Source organism: Borostomias antarcticus, assembly GCF_949987555.1.
Source record: "Borostomias antarcticus genome assembly, chromosome: 18".
NCBI lineage: Eukaryota > Metazoa > Chordata > Actinopteri > Stomiiformes > Stomiidae > Borostomias > Borostomias antarcticus.
Window position 1 is genome coordinate 6286309 of NC_140251.1, and position 17331 is coordinate 6303639.

At 45.7% G+C, this 17331-nt stretch overlaps 1 protein-coding gene across 1 annotated transcript; it reads left to right on the forward strand.

Moving 5' to 3' along the window:
• Nucleotides 1-491: 491 nt before the first annotated feature.
• myo5c (myosin VC) lies at nt 492-16939 on the forward strand (the record flags this gene model as incomplete). Its single annotated transcript, XM_084452447.1, has 38 exons — nt 492-518; nt 841-951; nt 1387-1558; nt 2611-2755; nt 2850-3006; nt 3111-3254; nt 3377-3458; nt 3667-3774; nt 3960-4066; nt 4215-4480; nt 4580-4661; nt 4763-4903; nt 5001-5123; nt 5277-5360; nt 5732-5863; nt 5997-6094; nt 6225-6311; nt 6393-6504; nt 6625-6836; nt 7296-7461; nt 7569-7715; nt 7809-7973; nt 8100-8257; nt 8608-8882; nt 9163-9232; nt 9360-9540; nt 9643-9736; nt 9832-9895; nt 12979-13147; nt 13281-13365; nt 13452-13550; nt 13715-13869; nt 13944-14033; nt 14138-14288; nt 15196-15484; nt 15805-15979; nt 16083-16163; nt 16787-16939. The coding sequence occupies 38 exons, from the start codon at nt 492-494 to the stop codon at nt 16937-16939; spliced, it is 5157 nt and encodes a 1718-aa protein (XP_084308573.1).
• Between the last annotated feature and the right edge of the window lie 392 nt (nt 16940-17331).

A 17331-nucleotide genomic window follows, 5' to 3' on the forward strand; every position in this document is an offset into this window, starting at 1 on the left:
AGATCACCTCTAATTACATCTATGTTTTGCTTTATATAACCCAACCCAGTGTTCTAATTGCACCATGTGGGCCTGCAGAATAAAATACTGTAAATTAACACATTCATTGTTCGGTTATTGTGTCTCACTTTCCTGAGATGGTGTAGCCTGTTAGCCTACAGTAGCCTATATATTCATCAGTTCCTTACACTATAGGCCCTACTGTCTCTTAGCGACCGCACAGTGGCACACTAACAACATAGCCTTGCTGAGGTAGGTAGACTGTATCCTGTTTCTTGTGTGGTCTAAATCCTTGTTCAAATGAACACACCCACAATGTCAAGCAGTTATCACAAGACTGACGGGTGGAGGAGGAAGGAAGTCGAAGTCCACGCGCAGGTGAGCCAGGCGCTGAAAGTCGGTTCGTATTCCTGCAAGCGAGAGACCTACAGGGAGCGAATTCTGACAATGAAGTATAGCACTTTATAATAAACTAATAATTATGCTCAAACATGGCTCTGTCGGAACTATATACCGAGGTAAGGACGGAAGAGTGATTTGCTACTAATTCCCGCTGTTGCTAATGCCATTTAGGTTACTATACTGTAAACATATGAAAAGACTCAGTGATATGCATACTGTAGCCTAACATATGGTGCCATTAGCCAACACAATAACCGCCTGTTTAATTGGAACTGTCCATCCCTACTAGTTTTGTGAATTGACCTGACAGATCTTCTTGCCTTGCTCAACTTAACTTACAACAAAGAGCTAACATTTATGAAATTATTAAAACAGGGTTTCGTTCTAGATAACATTAGAATAAAATCGGATTATAAAATATGTCATCTGCTCCCTCAGTACAACAGAGTGTGGATTCCTGACGCCCAGGATGTGTGGAAATCAGCTGAGATTCGCAGAGACTTCAAACATGGAGATGATACACTAGAACTACAACTTGAAGATGGCACAGTGAGTATACCAGCAGTAGGCTAGGACATGCAGTGGTGTCACTACAACACTGCTTTAAAACAAAAGAAAGATATCTTAAATGCTGAAAAATAGGGGAAATAAAATATACATCAAGGGAGAATACATCATCAAATACAAACATTTGACAGTTTTGCTTAACTGGGGGTGGGAGAGCGGGTCGTCCAATGACCGCAGGGTCGGCGGTTCGAATCCTGGCTCCGCCTGCCCACGTGTCGAAGTGTCCTTGGGCGAGACACTGAACCCCAAATTGCTCCCAATGAGCAGGCTAGCACCTTGCATGGCAGCTGCCGCCATTGGTGTGAATGTGTGTGTGAATGGGTGAATGAGAGGCCTTTGTAAAGCGCTTTGGATAAAAGTGCTATATAAGTGCAGTCCATTTACCATTTACCATTACCATAACTTTATACTTGACAGGCCGTGCTGTACCCTGTGGACCAGGCAGACCCGCAGCTCCCTCCCCTCCGCAACCCTGACATCCTGGTGGGAGAGAACGACCTCACAGCCCTCAGCTACCTCCACGAACCCGCGGTCCTCCACAACCTCAGAGTGCGCTTTGTGGACTCAAAAATCATCTACACCTACTGTGGTAATAATAATAATAAATATACCTGCAAGCAGGGATGTGGGGGCCAAGCAGTTTAGCTGCAAGCAATCAGCTAGACTGACATGGCGACATGAGACATGTTTGACAAGGGTCAAGGATGGTTCCGAGAATTTCAAAAGTCGGACATATGGTTGAACGGGATTCGATCTCTGTACCTGCTGCTTGGAAGGCCGATGTGCTAACCACTGTGCTACGCCAGATGTTGCGAAGGTGAATCACCCTAGTCCACAAGGCATGTTAGCCTTCCCTAACCCCCTGAGTCTGAGTCCTGAGCACTTAATTAATGTCAGCTGGAAGAATTGCTTCCTCTCGGTTGAGTGAGAGGGGGGGGGGTGTCGTCGTTTAAATTGGCACATGGCGAAAAGTATACATAGCATAGCTCAACTATTTACTTCTTCAGAATCCAGACAATTTCCATGTATAATATGTCATTCGGTCTTCAGAAGTGTAGGAGAGGTGACGAGTTAGAAAAATCAACACTGATTCTGTCATTTTCTAGAGTGTGGCTCCATTGTTTTCAATGGAGGGGAGGAGTCATCATTCGAACTGTCACAGAGTGAAAAATATACATCGGAGGGCTTAGCTTTTTTGATTTTATGAATCAAAATGAAACTTTGACACGTTGGTGGCGCTAGAGAGGGCGAGGTGTGGACATGAGACTTGGTGAGGAGGGTCAGGGCACTGTCCCGAATGAGTGTGCCAATTTTCACAACTTTTTACCATAGGGTTCTATAGGCTGCCATAGACTCCCATGGCAGAAGAAAGAAAGAAAGAAAGAAAGAAAGAAAGAAAGAAAGAAAGAAAGAAAGAAAGAAAGAAAGAAAGAAGAAAACGTACAAACACAATGGGTGCTGCAGCAGCTGCGCTGCTTGGCCCCCAATAATACATAATAATAATGATAATAACAATAAATATAATAATAATAATACATATAATAATAATAATAATAAAACTATAAACCTTGTCAAAAGAACAATGATGTAGGGCTTTTTTGTTTGCTATTCTCAGCGTGTGTAACATTCTCCCACTTTCAGGCATTATCCTGGTGGCGGTCAATCCCTACAAACAGCTGCACATTTACGGAGATGCAGTCATCCATGCCTACTCAGACCAGAACATGGGCGACATGGACCCACACATATTTGCAGTGGCAGAGGAGGCTTACAAACAGATGGCCAGGTTTTCATCATCAATCAACAGCACCGTGCGTCTGGCTGCTAAAAAGGTTGTAGTAGGTAAACACGTTGCTATAACAGTTCCATCCTTTCCCAAGGAACAACAGGAACCAGTCGATCATAGTGAGTGGGGAGTCTGGTGCGGGGAAGACTGTGTCCGCCAGGTACGCCATGAGGTACTTTGCCGTGGTCAGCAAATCCGGGAGCAATACGCACGTGGAAGACAAGGTGCTGGCGTCCAACCCCATAACCGAGGTACTGTTCAATGTTTTGAACGATGCTGTTCAATAAGTATTAGTGTACATAAATTACAGTGTTCTCCGTATTGAAGGTGTGCTTATCTGTTTGTCCTTCGTCAGGCCATAGGAAATGCAAAGACGACCAGGAATGACAACAGTAGTCGATTTGGAAAATACACAGAAATCAGCTTTGACAGGAAATACCAGATAATCGGAGCAAATATGAGGACATATCTTCTAGAGAAGTCCAGAGTTGTTTTTCAGGTCTTACATCCTTTGACTTGCCTTTGCCCCATCCCCATCTTGATCTAATGTGATGTACATGATTATGCTGTAAACACTGGAACAGTGGTAACGTTCCACTGTCCACAATGTTCTCTCCTCAGTCAGAGAGAGAGAGGAACTATCACATATTCTACCAGATGTGTGCCTGTGCAGACCAGCCAGAGTTCAAGGGTCTGAGACTGTGTGAGTACAATTCACTGGGACTTTATGGTCCCTGTTACAATACATTACTTTACAATACTGTAGCTACTGTAAATGGTCTTAACCTATTTCAAACAGTCGATGCATGGTGCAATAGGTCATAGGTCAGTATGTCATGACTGTCATCTGAACTCCTGCACCATATGACTTGAAGCGGTGTTTGTTGTCTGACTTGTTGTGTCTGCTCCAGTGAGTGCAGACCGGTTCAGGTACACGTGCATGGGTGGGAAGATGGAGATTGATGGTGTGGATGACAGGAAGGACATGGCAGAGACACGCAGGACCTTCTCTCTGCTCGGTGAGACGAGGCACATCACTTCACATCAACAGCCATTTTGATCACAGTGTGTTCATTTAACGCCTAGTGGCTTCACACGCAATGTAATCTTATCAACAGTCATTTTGATCACCATGTGTTCATTGAATGCTGAGTGGCTTAACATGCAATGCCATCTTATTCTTTTGTCCATCGTCCTCCTGTAGGGTTAAAGGAGGATTTTCAGTCCGATGTGTTCAAGGTGCTGTCGGGGATTCTGCATCTGGGAAATGTAGCAATCAGAGATGCTGGTAGCGAGATATCATCCGTTAGTGTGAGTTTGAACCAGTTCTCGCGGGAAATATCTCTTTCTCTCTCTCTCTCTCTCTCTCTCTCTCTCTCTCTATCTCTCTCTCCACACACCTTATGCATATAAATCATCCGTTACATTACCAACCCTGCCTCCCCCAACTCCCCCCTAGTCCAGCGATCCACACCTGGCGGCGTTCTGCGAGCTGCTGAGCGTGAGTGCGGACGGCATGCGTCGCTGGCTGTGCCATCGCCGGATCGTCTTGGTGGCGGAGACTGTGGTGAAACCGGTGCCAAAAGAGCGGGCGATCAACGCCCGCGACGCCCTGGCCAAGCACCTCTACGCCCACGTGTTCGACTGCATCATCCGTAAGATCAACACTGCCCTGCTTGTCCCTGGCAAGCAGCACGCCTTCATCGGAGTGCTGGACATCTATGGGTAATGTTTTGATAAGAGTCGTGTATGTTTTGTTTACAGCCAATGGTACTGCAATAACCATGTATGTCCTTTTTAACTGTCTTTTTCTCTATACGGCAGATTTGAAACCTTTGAGATCAACAGTTTTGAACAGTTTTGTATCAACTATGCCAATGAGAAACTTCAGCAACAGTTCAACTTGGTATGCAATTCAACATTACCTCTGGATTGTGGCTAAAGCTGCCTGGATTACAGTAAAAGGAAGGTCTGTCAACTGAGAAGTTGTGTCTTTGTTTCCATCAGCATGTATTCAAACTGGAGCAGGAGGAGTACATGAAAGAGGACATCCCATGGACACTGATCGATTTCTATGACAACCAGTCTGTCATCGACCTCATAGAAGCCAAGATGGGGATTCTGGACCTGCTTGATGAAGAATGTCTGGTAAGAGCTCGTCTTTGTTTCGATGAGGTTTTGAGGGGGTGGGGGAATTGTAACATCAACATATTGTTTCCTAATCTTTTGTTCATATCACGTGCAGTTACCTCAAGGCACAGACCAGAACTGGCTACAGAAGCTGTACAACTACCTGGATGCTAACCCATTGTTTGAAAAGCCCAGGTTATCAAATGAGGCTTTTTTGATTCAACACTTTGCAGACAAGGTGCAGTGCAGGGCCCTTTGGAGACACATACATACACAGGGTCATGTAATGTGAAGCTTCCCCAGTAATTACTGACTTACATATTAAACTTTCCCAATATTGTGCCATCAGTATGCACCTCAATCTGTTTTGAAAAGTTTGTCGCTTTCACAGGTGGAATATCAATGCAGAGGCTTTCTTGAGAAGAACCGAGACACACTATATGAGGAGCTGGTTGACATTATGAGAGCCAGCAAGGTAATGTCAAGTGTGTCATTCTGTTATTAATATACTGTATAAGAAAGAAAAGAATCTGCACACTGTAGCTCCCATACATCCCACTCTTACAAGAGGGGTAGGATCACTATGTGCATTCTCCCCTCCCTTCCTCTCTGTATAGTGCATTGTGTTGACTCTGTGTACAAAATGCAATATGCAAATAACATTTGATTTGAAGTGTTACAGAAATACAAATTACATGGTGAAAAATACATTATATCAAATACAAATATATACAAAATATACAGTGAAATATAGGTAGGGTCCTCACAGCCCATATAAAACACTTTTTGGATGGAGGTGGGGGGTGGGGGGTTACACGCAATAATACTGTTTTGGAATGTTATCAGTTTCCTCTGCTAGCCAAATTTTTCCAAGAGTTGGAGCTGCGTTTTTCAGAAACCAAAAGCATCAAAGTGAGGCCTGCCACGCCTGGCATCAAGCCGGCCAATAAGCAGTTCAAGACCACAGTGGGAGATAAGGTGCCTGATGTTTACTCTGTTTGGCTAAGGAGAGATTAACAGGTGTTGCCTTACCTTACCTTGTCAGACGTGTTGTGCGGTAATGTATGTATGTGTAACTGGCTGTCTGATGTTGACTCCTGTAACACTGCAGTTCCGCAGCTCTCTCTACCTGCTCATGGAGACCCTTAATGCGACCACGCCTCATTATGTGCGCTGCATTAAACCCAATGAAGAGAAGCTTCAATTTGAGTGAGTGTACTTCGACAGAACATTGCTTTAAAAAAAAAAGTTCATGAAGTCAGTTTATGAATTTAGTGTCTGTCTGAATGTTACTGTGCTGTATGACAGTGACAGTACTGTATGTCGTCCGCTTTGTCAGATACGACTCCAAGAGGGTGGTGCAGCAGCTCCGTGCCTGTGGAGTCCTTGAGACGATTCGTATCAGCGCACAGAGCTACCCTTCAAGGTGAGCCTTGGTTCAAGATCAACAGCTTCCCTTACTCTGCAAGGTTAGGCTTGCGTCCCCTAACTTGCTGTGGATTCCCAGGTGGACGTACATTGAGTTCTACAGCCGGTACAGCATACTAATGACTCAGCAGGAGCTGTGCCTGAACGACAAGAAGCAGACCTGCAAGACCGTCCTGCAGAGTCTGATTCAGGTCAGTACAGAGTGAACAGCTGATCTTATGAAGGTTGATACTCTCTTCCAGCTTCATCTACCCACCCTCTGTGGGTTCTATTGCCCTCATATCTAATAATGTGGCCCACATAATCTCCAGGACTCCAACCAGTACAAGTTTGGTCGGACCAAGATCTTTTTCCGGGCGGGCCAGGTGGCCTACCTGGAGAAGCTGCGCTTGGACCGGTTGCGAGGGGCCTGTGTGACCATCCAGAGGAACGTTCGCGGCTGGAGCCAGAGAAGGAGGTACCGGCGCATGAGAGAGGCGGCCATCACTATCCAGCAGTACGTCCGTGGCCAGAAGCAAATACGGTGAGAGGCATTCATGTCTAGATGTTATTAGAGAGGCAGTATTGTCTAGATTGTCTAGGGGCGACTGTGGCTCAAGAGGTAGAGCCACCTCCAGCCCACGTCCAATGATCGTACGGTCGGCGGTTCGAATCTCGGCTCCTCATATCCACATGTCAAAGTGTCCTTGGGAAAGACATTGAGCCCCAAATTGCTCCCAATGAGCAGGCTGGCACCTTGCATGGCAGCTGCCGCCATTGGTGTGTGAAAATGTGTGTGAATGTGTGAATGAGAGGCCATTGTAAAGCGCTTTGGATAAGTGCAGTCCATTTACTATAGATAGACAGGATGTTACTTTGATCTTGTGCCTGGCTTCTAGAGTTGTTAGGCGTGTCATTCTGATGTAATATTGTATGACCCCATATTACACAGTGGGTTTGGAATGATTGTGCTGCTCTGTTTACGTCCCCCCGTGTGTCTTAGTAAAACGGTGAGTGCGGCTGCGTTGAAGCAGGGCTGGGCGGCGCTGGTCATTCAGAGGTACTGGAGGGGCTACCGCATGCGGCAGATCTACCTGGTGGTCCGACTGGCAACCCTCACCATCCAGGCCTTCACACGGGGCTGGACCGCCCGCAAACGCTACAAAAAGGTGTCCGTTGCACATGATTTTTATATTTACCAAATGTTTGATAATATTGAGTCCAGATTGTTTGTTGTTTATCAATTTAAAAATGTATGGGTGAATTTTCTTTTCAGATGGTGGCTGAACAGAAAGCAGTGATCTTACAGAAGTATGCGAGAGCATGGCTGGCCCGACGGAGGTTCCAGACCATGCGTCGGCTGGTGCTTAACGTTCAGCTCTCCTACAGGGTGCAGCAGCTGAGGAAGAAGCTTGAAGAGCAGGTAAGAGCAGGTTTTCTGCCACCAGGATGTGCACGCATGAGCGTTGTTTGTACACAGTGGAATTGGTCTATAGGAGTTCCTGTTTCGTTTCAGACCAAGGAGAATCGCGGGCTACTGGAGAGGCTGACGGGGCTTTCGAACACCCATTCACAGTGCCAGGATAAACTGCAGAGTCTGGAGACCCAGCTGAAAAAATCAGCCAATGAGAGGGCGTCCCTCGAGGACAGAGAGAAGAAGGCCAAGGAAGAGGCCAGTCAGGTCAGTCTAGTTTAGTAGCATTTGCTGATTACGTGTTCTCTGTTTACTTAGAACATCATACAGTAGTATTTTTTTATTTTATTTGGCAATGTACCGTACATGACAATGTTTTTCCTGCTCTGTCAGACGATAGCCCAGCTTGAGAGAGAAATGGCGAAGGTGAAACAGGAAAAGCAGAGCCTGGAGAGGAAGCACTCAGATGCAGCCACAGAGCTGAGCGACAGCATGGATCAGCTAAAGAAAACTGTCCAAGAAGATCTAGAAAAAGGAGAAAGACTAAGAAAGTAAGGTTAGCCCTTAAGGCCTGGTTATACTTTCCGCGTCTGACGTCAATTTCGTCATCAGAGGGTGTGCACGTAGGCTCCGCATGGACATCCGCATGCATACCATTTATTGTGTCTCATTGAATCAGAATCGAATCGAATCGTGAGGTGCAAAGAGATTCCCACCCCTAATAAGCAGAACCCTTACATGTCCGCGGTGTCTGCAGCTGTCCATGAACGCGTCTGTTTGGAAGTATAACCAGGCCTTTACTCTGTTCCTATTTTTCTTCACACAAAAAATAACTTACAGTACAACTAAATATATATTTAAATATATAACTAAATAGCTGACGTATATTTTCCCTCGTCAGAATCGCAGAGAACAGCGTAGAGATCCAGAGAGAGGACCACAAGAGAGAAGTGGAGGCCCTGAAAGAGGAGATCAGGAGGCTGAAAGAGGAGAGGAGTCATCTCCAGAGACAGATGGAGGAAGGCGGGCAGGCCAGCGCCGAGCTGGAGGGGCAGGTGGTCCAGCTCAGCAAACACGTCAAGGTCATCCCAGAGTTACGCAAAGATCTCCATAAGCTGCAGTCCCAGAGGGACGAGCTGGACAGAAAGATGAGGGAACAATCAGAACAAGCAAGAGGTACAGTATATGTATTGTACATAATGCGTATTCATCTTCATGTCAACTGTGCTCACATTAGTGCAGATCTTACCGAATGGGCACCTCTTTTCCTATAGCTACGATGTGTGTGATTATAAGACAACTTCTTGGAGGCATAGTTGAAGAGGATGAACTCTTAAGGTGGGATCATCAGTCCTGTGTTATTTTAATTATCATTTGTACATACACTATACAGTCTATTGTGCATTTCTGCTCACTAACTTCTGCTCATTTCACATTCTTAAAAGGTTGACCCCAGATGGTCCAGACCAGGTATATGAAGTTGGGAATCTCCTCACTGCTTTCGATGGACTGCAAAAAGCTGTCAGGTTTGGATATTCAACCTCCCAGCCACGAAGACAAGTGGAAAAGGGATTGTGCGTGTTATGACCCACATTAGCCTCCCAGACAGGTGTGTTCTGGTGGCTGAGAGATGGTTCCTCTGACTGACCGCAGTGTGCTGGGGACCCACCAGAAGGAGCAGTGGCAGGGCTACGAGAGTCATCTGGAGGGCCTGCAGTTCAGGGTGGAGCACCTACAGATTGAGAACAGCCAACTCCAGAGACTGTTCCAGGAGAAGAGCGATGTGACCGACAGCATACGCCAAGAAGTGTCTAGACTGAACACCGAAAACATGGTAGGTAGGCAGGGGGCTTCCGCCTCTCAAACCATTCCTTTCGCGTTGGACCGTGTGTGGTATATCTATTTCCGGTTTTCCTCTGTGTCTTCTGATGCTCAGGTACTGCCGGAGCTGAGGCAGCAGGTGTCAGAGCTACAGAGACAGAAGCAGGAGCTGGGAGTCCATTTGGAGGAGCAGACCAGAGAGATGACAGGTACAGCGCAGGCTGATTCTTTCTCAATGTACCAGCATCTAGTAGAACTCTCCCATCATATTTCCAAACACACTTTTTTTTAACTCATCTTTTAGGAAAAATTGAGCAGATTTCAAGTGAACATCAGAAGTACATTGAAGAGGAAGGTTCCCAACACAGGTACAACTGTCAGGTCGGGCGGGTATAGCAGCAGGGTGTGGTATACTAGCAGGGTGTGGTATAGTAGCAGCAGATTGTGGTATAGCAGCAGGTTGTGGTATAGTAGCAGGCTGTGGTATAGTAGCAGGATGTGGTATAGTATAGAAGCAGGATGTGGTATAGTATAGCAGCCAGATGTGGTATAGTATAGCAGCAGGGTGTGGTATAGTATAGCAGCAGGGTGCGGTATAGCAGGGTGTGGTATAGTAGCAGGGTGTGGTATAGTATAGCAGCAGGATGTGGTATAGTATAGCAGCAGGGTGTGGTATAGTATAGCAGCAGGGTGTGGTGTAGTATAGCAGCAGGGTGCGGTATAGCAGGGTGTGGTATAGTAGCAGGTTGTGGTATAGCAGCAGGTTGTGGTATAGCAACAGGTGTGGTATATAGTAGGGTGTGGTATAGTATAGCAGCAGGGTGTGATATATAATCAGGATCTGGTATATTAGCAGGGAGTGGTGTAGATGAAAGGTGTGGTATACAGTAGCAGGAGGGTGTGGTATAGTATAGCAGCAGGGTGTGGTATAGTATAGCAGCAGGGTGTGGTATATTATAGCAGCAGGGTGTGGTATAGTATAGCAGCAGGGTGTGGTATAGTGTAGCAGCAGGGTGTGGTGTAGCAGCAGGGTGTGGTATAGTGTAGCAGCAGGAGGTGGTATAGTATAGCAGCAGAGTGGTGTAGATGAAAGGTGTGGTATAGCAGGAGGGTGTGGTATAGTATAGCAGCAGGGTGTGGTATAGTATAGCAGCAGGATGGGGTATAGTGTAGCAGCAGGGTGTGGTATAGTGTAGCAGCAGGGTGTGGTATAGTGTAGCAGCAGGGTGTGGTATAGTGTAGCAGCAGGAGGTGGTATAGCAGCAGGAGGTGGTATAGTATAGCAGCAGAGTGGTGTAGCAGCAGGGTGTGGTGTAGTCTAGCAGCAGGGGGTGGTATAGTATAGCCGCAGGGGTGGTATAGTATAATGGCAGGGTGTGGTATAGCAGCAGGGTGTGGTATAGCAGCAGGCTATGGTATACAGTAGTAGCAGGGTGTGGTATAGTATAGCAGCAGGGTGTGGTATACTGTAGTATAGCAGCAGGGTGTGGTATATTATAGTAGCAGGGTGTGGTATATTATAGTAGCAGGGTGTGGTATAGTATAGCAGCAGGGTGTGGTATATTATAGTAGCAGGGTGGTGTATATTATAGTAGCAGGGTGTGGTATATTATAGTAGCAGGGTGGTGTATATTATAGTAGCAGGGTGTGGTATATTATAGTAGCAGGGTGTGGTATATTATAGTAGCAGGGTGGTGTATATTATAGTAGCAGGGTGTGGTATATTATAGTAGCAGGGTGGGGTATATTATAGTAGCAGGGTGTGGTATATTATAGTAGCAGGGTGTGGTATATTATAGTAGCAGGGTGGGGTATATTATAGTAGCAGGGTGTGGTATATTATAGTAGCAGGGTGTGGTATATTATAGTAGCAGGGTGTGGTATATTATAGTAGCAGGGTGTGGTATATTATAGTAGCAGGGTGTGGTATATTATAGTAGCAGGGTGTGAATTCTTGCAATTGTTCAATTTCAATGAAATTTTTGTGAATCGCTTTGATTAAAAAATGTCAGCTAAATGACTGTAATGTAGTGTAAATGTAATGTATAGCAGCAGGGTGTGATATAGCAGCAGGATGTGGTATAGTATAGCAGCAGGGTTTGGAATAGTAGCAGGGTGTGGTATAGTAACTGTGGTATAGCAGCAGGGTGTGGTATAGTAACGGTGTGGTATAGCAGCAGGATGTGGTGTAACAGCAGGGTGTGGTATAGTATCGGTATGATATAGCAGCACGGTGTGGTATAGTATAGCAGAAAGGTGTGGTATAGTATGTCAGCAGGGTGTGTTATAGTATAGCAGCAGGGTGTGGTATAGCAGGGTGTGGTATAGTATACAGTAGCAGCAGTGTGTGGTATAGCAGCAGGATGTGGTATACTATAGTAGCAGGGTGTGGTATAGTAGCAGGGTGTAGTATAGAAGCAGGGTGTGGTATAGAAGTAGGGTGCGGTATAGCAGGGTGTGGTATAGTAGCAGGGTGTGGTATAGTATAGCAGCAGGGTGTAGATAACAGCAGGGTGTGGTGTAGCATAGCAGCAGGATAGGACCAAAACGCAGACAGCCGCGGCAAGCAAAGGCAGTTCAGTGATTACTGATTAATAACAAAAAGGTTACCAAGCTCTCGGGCGCTCATATAGCTCAGGAGGTAGAGTGGGTCGTCCAGTGATCGTAGGATCGGCAGTTCAAATCCCTGCTCCTCCTGACGACATGTTGAAGTGTCCTTGGGCGAGACACTGAACCCCAAATTGCTCTCAATGAGCAGGCTAGCACCTTGCATGGCAGCTGCCACCATTGGTGTGAGTGAATGGATGAATGAGAGGCATTCATTGTAAAGTGCTTTGGATAAAAGCCCTATATAAGTCCAGACCATTTACATTTACCGTAGAACATCAAAAACACATAAGAGCAATCAACAAAACCAACAACGATCCAAAATAATCCATATCGTTCATCATAAATATCATCACAGTTCAGTTCAGGCCAAGTGCCATGTCATATCCTGTAGTTAACATCCCCTAATCCATGTATTCCTCATCCCTTAGTCTATCACCCCCAGATTCCTCATAGCTACTGCATCTTGTTTAATTGAGTTATGGCCACTTGACAAAGACAATGAACTGACAAGGGAACATAAGACAAGACTTGATTAATTCCTGGGGTGGGGGGTATGTACTGTAAAAGAGGAGGGGCCTGATGAGGGAAGGAGGTGCAGATGAGACCGATCAGAGGGACAGGTGTAGACAATCACACAGACACTAACTCAGAGAGATCAACAGGAGGCACAAAAGCAGAGGGAACACACAAGCAAGCACTAGGGCAGGGAGAAAAAACTCACTAGGAGCGGGGCAGGATGTGACATGGGGAGTGGGGCGGGATGTGACATGGCAAAAACACGTTGAATTCCCTCCCTCATTCACGCTTAGACGGGTGTCAGCTAACCCCTCCTGTTGTGCAGGCTCCTCATTCAGCAGGCGGAGGAGTCGGAGCAGCAGAAGAGAGAGCTGAGCAGGAGAGTGGAGGAGCTGGAGGAGGGAAATGACCAGCTGAAGAGACAGCTCCATACAGAGAGCAACGCCAAGACCAAGCTGAGTCAAGAAGCATCGCAATTAACCGCCGAGAATATGGCAAGTGTGTGTGTGTGTGTGTGTGCGTGTGTGTGTGTGTGTGTGTGTGTGTGTGCATGCGTGCGTGCGTGCATGCGCATATGACGATTGGTACAGTACAGGTGTGTTATTAATTCATTGAATCTTATTCCAGGACTTTGAAGAGCAGATTGATACGAGAGAAAGGTTGATCAGGAAACTACAAGATCAAATCAAGAGCTACCAAACATCTGAGAAGGGTAACACAATGATCCGTACTAAGTGCATTCTCTCACAGTTGATTTTCATCACTCTACTAATCCCTGTATTCAATTTTGTCTTTCAGAAAAGCAGACCTCAGTACCCACTGTTCCCAAAGAATACCTTGGCATGTTGGAATACAAGAGAACGGATGAACACAAGCTCATCCAAAGCATCATTCTTGGTCAGTTTGCTGCTATAAATTTGAGTTTTGAATTAGTAGTTTGAATGAATTTGACGCTGTGCATTCATCAGGTCATCCACAGACCCGATGAATGTACAGCATAAAATTAATTTACCTGACTGTAAATGACAGTTGTGTTCATCCCTTGGCATGTCTGTGTTCAGACTTGAAGCCCCGGGGGGTGGTGGTGAACATGATACCAGGTCTGGCTGCAAACATCCTATTCATGTGTGTGCGTCACGCTGACTACCTCAACGACGGAGCCAAGCTCAAGTCACTCATGAACGCTGTCATCAGCGGTGTCAAAAAGGTTGTCATGGTAAGCCCCTGTGATGCATATTGCCAATATGGCTAAGTTGTCAGAGCAGATAAGAACCAGCTGTGTTTTCCCAGGATCATCCAACAGACATTGAGGTGCTGTCTTTCTGGCTATCCAACACGTACTACCTGCTCAACTGTCTGAAGCAGTACAGTGGCGAGGAGGTACGGCTTTTATCTGTTACTGAACTCAAGTCACAGTCAGCAGTCCTTGGGAGGCACCGACAACAATAGTGTAACCTGGAACCTTCTTTGACTTTCTCTCAAAGGAATTTATGAAACACAACACCTCGAGGCAGAAGAAGAACTGCCTGAAGAATTTTGACTTGACAGAACATCGACAGATTCTCAGTGACCTGGCCATCCGCATCTACCACCAGCTCCTCACTGTTATGGAGAAAGCCCTCACACCTATGATCGGTAGGTCACCCAATACAAAATACAATACCGTTCTTTACTAGAAAATATAGCAAAAATGTGTTTTCTTGTGACAGTTATGACATCATACGTATGCTATGTATTATGTCACGTTATGGTGAAATATCGTGGAATGTTCCTTTGACGTTTGTGCTGCGTGTGTACGTGGGAAGCAACGTCACTGGCCTGTTGAAGTTCCAAGTTCAAGTTTACTTTATTGTGATTGCACACAAGCACAACGAAATTAACTGGCAATACTTAAAGTGCCTTTACACGTAACAAACAGGATTTGTTTACACCTACAGTATTGAACACATAACAAACAGTATTATACATACAAAGTGCAGTGCCAAGTGTAAACAGTGCAAGGTTTAAACAGTGTTCTGGTAATTACTGTCAGCGTTTGGAAGTGTTCTCGTATGGCTCTGGGGTAGAAGTTGTTCATTAGTCTGTTTGTTCATAATTTGATGGACCTGAACCATCTCCCAGAGGGCAGCTGGTCAAACAGATGATTCCAGGGTGGGATGGGTCCTTCAGGATGTTAGCTGCTCTACTGAGGCAGGTCAAACAGATAATGTCCAGGGTGGGATGGGTCCTTCAGGAAGTTGGCTGCTCCTCTGAGGCAGTGAGAGCTGTCCAGATCCTCCAGAGAAGGCAGTGAATAGCCGATGATGGACATAACCTATGTTTGAGCTTATTTTTCCATATTCCATATTTTTCTTTCTTTGTATCAATACATGAGTGAGGCTTTGGAGTGTGACCTGTTCTTACATGAATGTGTAGAATAGAAGTCGTAAGATTAGGTTCTTATGGTTGACGTGGACAGTTATTCTACAATCATTAAGGACATGCACAAAAGAAGCGTTACAACTGACACGGCGGATTGCCTCTGTGTTTTTTCCTACCCCAGTGGCTGGCATGCTGGAACACGAAAGCCTGCAGGGGATCTCCAGCATGAAGCCCACTGGGTTCCGGAAGCGTTCCAACAGCACATACGAAGACGTTGAGGAGGTCTACAGCATCTCGTCCATCCTGCTGCAGCTCAGCTTCTTCCACGCCGCCATGAGCCAGCCTGGCCTGGACCAGGGCCTCATCAGTCAGGCCCTCAAACAGCAGCTCTTCCTGGTGGGCTCCACCACCCTGAACAACATCCTGCTCCGCAAAGACATGTGCTCCTGTAGGAAGGGCATGCAGATCAGGTGTGTGTGTGTGTGTGTGTGTGTGTGTGTGTGTGTGTGTGTGTGTGTGTGTGTGCGCGCGTGCATGCGTGTACTGTGTATAGTATGTGTAGAACTACCCAGGATCCTCTATCTTAAGCACCTATTGCATTTATGTATATTTTGCTACTCTTGCTCTTTGGCTTTAGCACGATATTATGCACTTAAGTCACTTGTTTAGAAAGGAGATGCACTGCTAAATGCAGTTACCGTACTGTAAGTCGCTTTGGATAAAAGCATCTGCTAAATGACTAATGTAATGTGTTTATTGTTGAGCTAAACTGGTTGCTTGTGTAACTCAGGTGTAATATAAGCTACCTGGAGGAGTGGCTGAAGGAGAACGACCTGCAGAGCTCCCGTGCCATTGACACCCTGAAACCACTGTCTCAGGCCGCCTGGCTGCTTCAGGTCAACAAGTCCACTGATGAGGATGCCAAGGAGATCGTTAAACAGTGCTCCGAACTCAACGCTGTTCAGGTACTACTGTATACTATACTATACACTGAACTAAACCCAGCGGACTAGGTAATATTATACAGTACTTCGTATACACGTTTGATATTGTTTTCCTCTGCTCTAGATTGTCAAGATTCTGAACTCCTACACTCCTATTGATGGTTTTGAGAAAAGGGTGGCACCATCTTTTGTTCGCAAAGTCCAGGTGAGATATCCTGCATCCCGTGAGTCTTATGCCGGGCTCACACTAGAGGATTTATCCCCAATTCAGCCCTCCTGACAATCGGAGGAGAAATCTGGTCTGGAACGTTGGTCGGTACCGATGTTCGGCCCAGATTATCTTGTAATGTGAGGAGTTTATAGATCCAATCTTAAACCTCCCAACCGGCTTGCAGACCCATTGGGGCGGCCCCAATAATATCAAAAGTTTGATATTTAGATTATTAAATCATTACTTTACAAGTAAGACGGCGAGACCAGTGGTTTGTTGCTCCCTTGGGCACGATAATATCCTGTAGTGTTTGATGAGCCGTTATTTTTTCAAATCTTGTAGTGTGTGCTTGTTTGAGATTCGTGGGAAGAACATCTGTTAAGATTCTCCTTATGTGTGTGATGCAATCCGATTTGGAAATGGGTTAGGGTTTTTTAAATCCTGTAGTGTGAGCCCGGTATTATTGAGCACTATTGTCACTGAACTTGTAACTAGAGGGTATGATCACCGGCTCGCAAGCATGTGTGCCTGGACATGTATGTAATGTTGCTTCATGCTTATGTACTGTATTTGTGGATCCTTCCCTAATTTGACTAATGCATTTCTCCTGGTCACAGGCGTTACTACAGGACTGTGAAGGCTCCACACAGTTGATGCTGGACACACAGTATCGCTTCCAGGTCACCTTCCCCTACTGCCCGTCACCTCAGGCCCTGGAGCTGCTCCAGGTGCCCAGCAGCCTGCGCCTCGACCTCCTCACCAGGATCTAACAAGCACCTCTCCTCCCATCAAACCACAGGAAATAAAATGTCTCAAAATTGTTTTTTTAAGTGATTGCTGTGAATGTGCTGTTGATTTACACTGTGCCAAGTTAATGAAATGCTGTATAAGAGAACTGCAACCTGGTTTTACTTTAAAAGCTGTTCAATGTAGCACAAATGCAATGGACCACGTTATCAACAGCAGTAACTAAAGGTCAGAGCACTGTCACCAAAGGTTGTTGCTTTAATATAATGCTTTTACATGCCTTATAAGTATTTTCTCATGAATCTTAATATTTTAACCGTATTATAAATTTCCATGTAGGCTATTAGGTAGGCTGTTCAAATCAAATTGCTGGCTGTTGCCTAGCTTTACTTGTTAACCCCGTGTTAGCCTATGA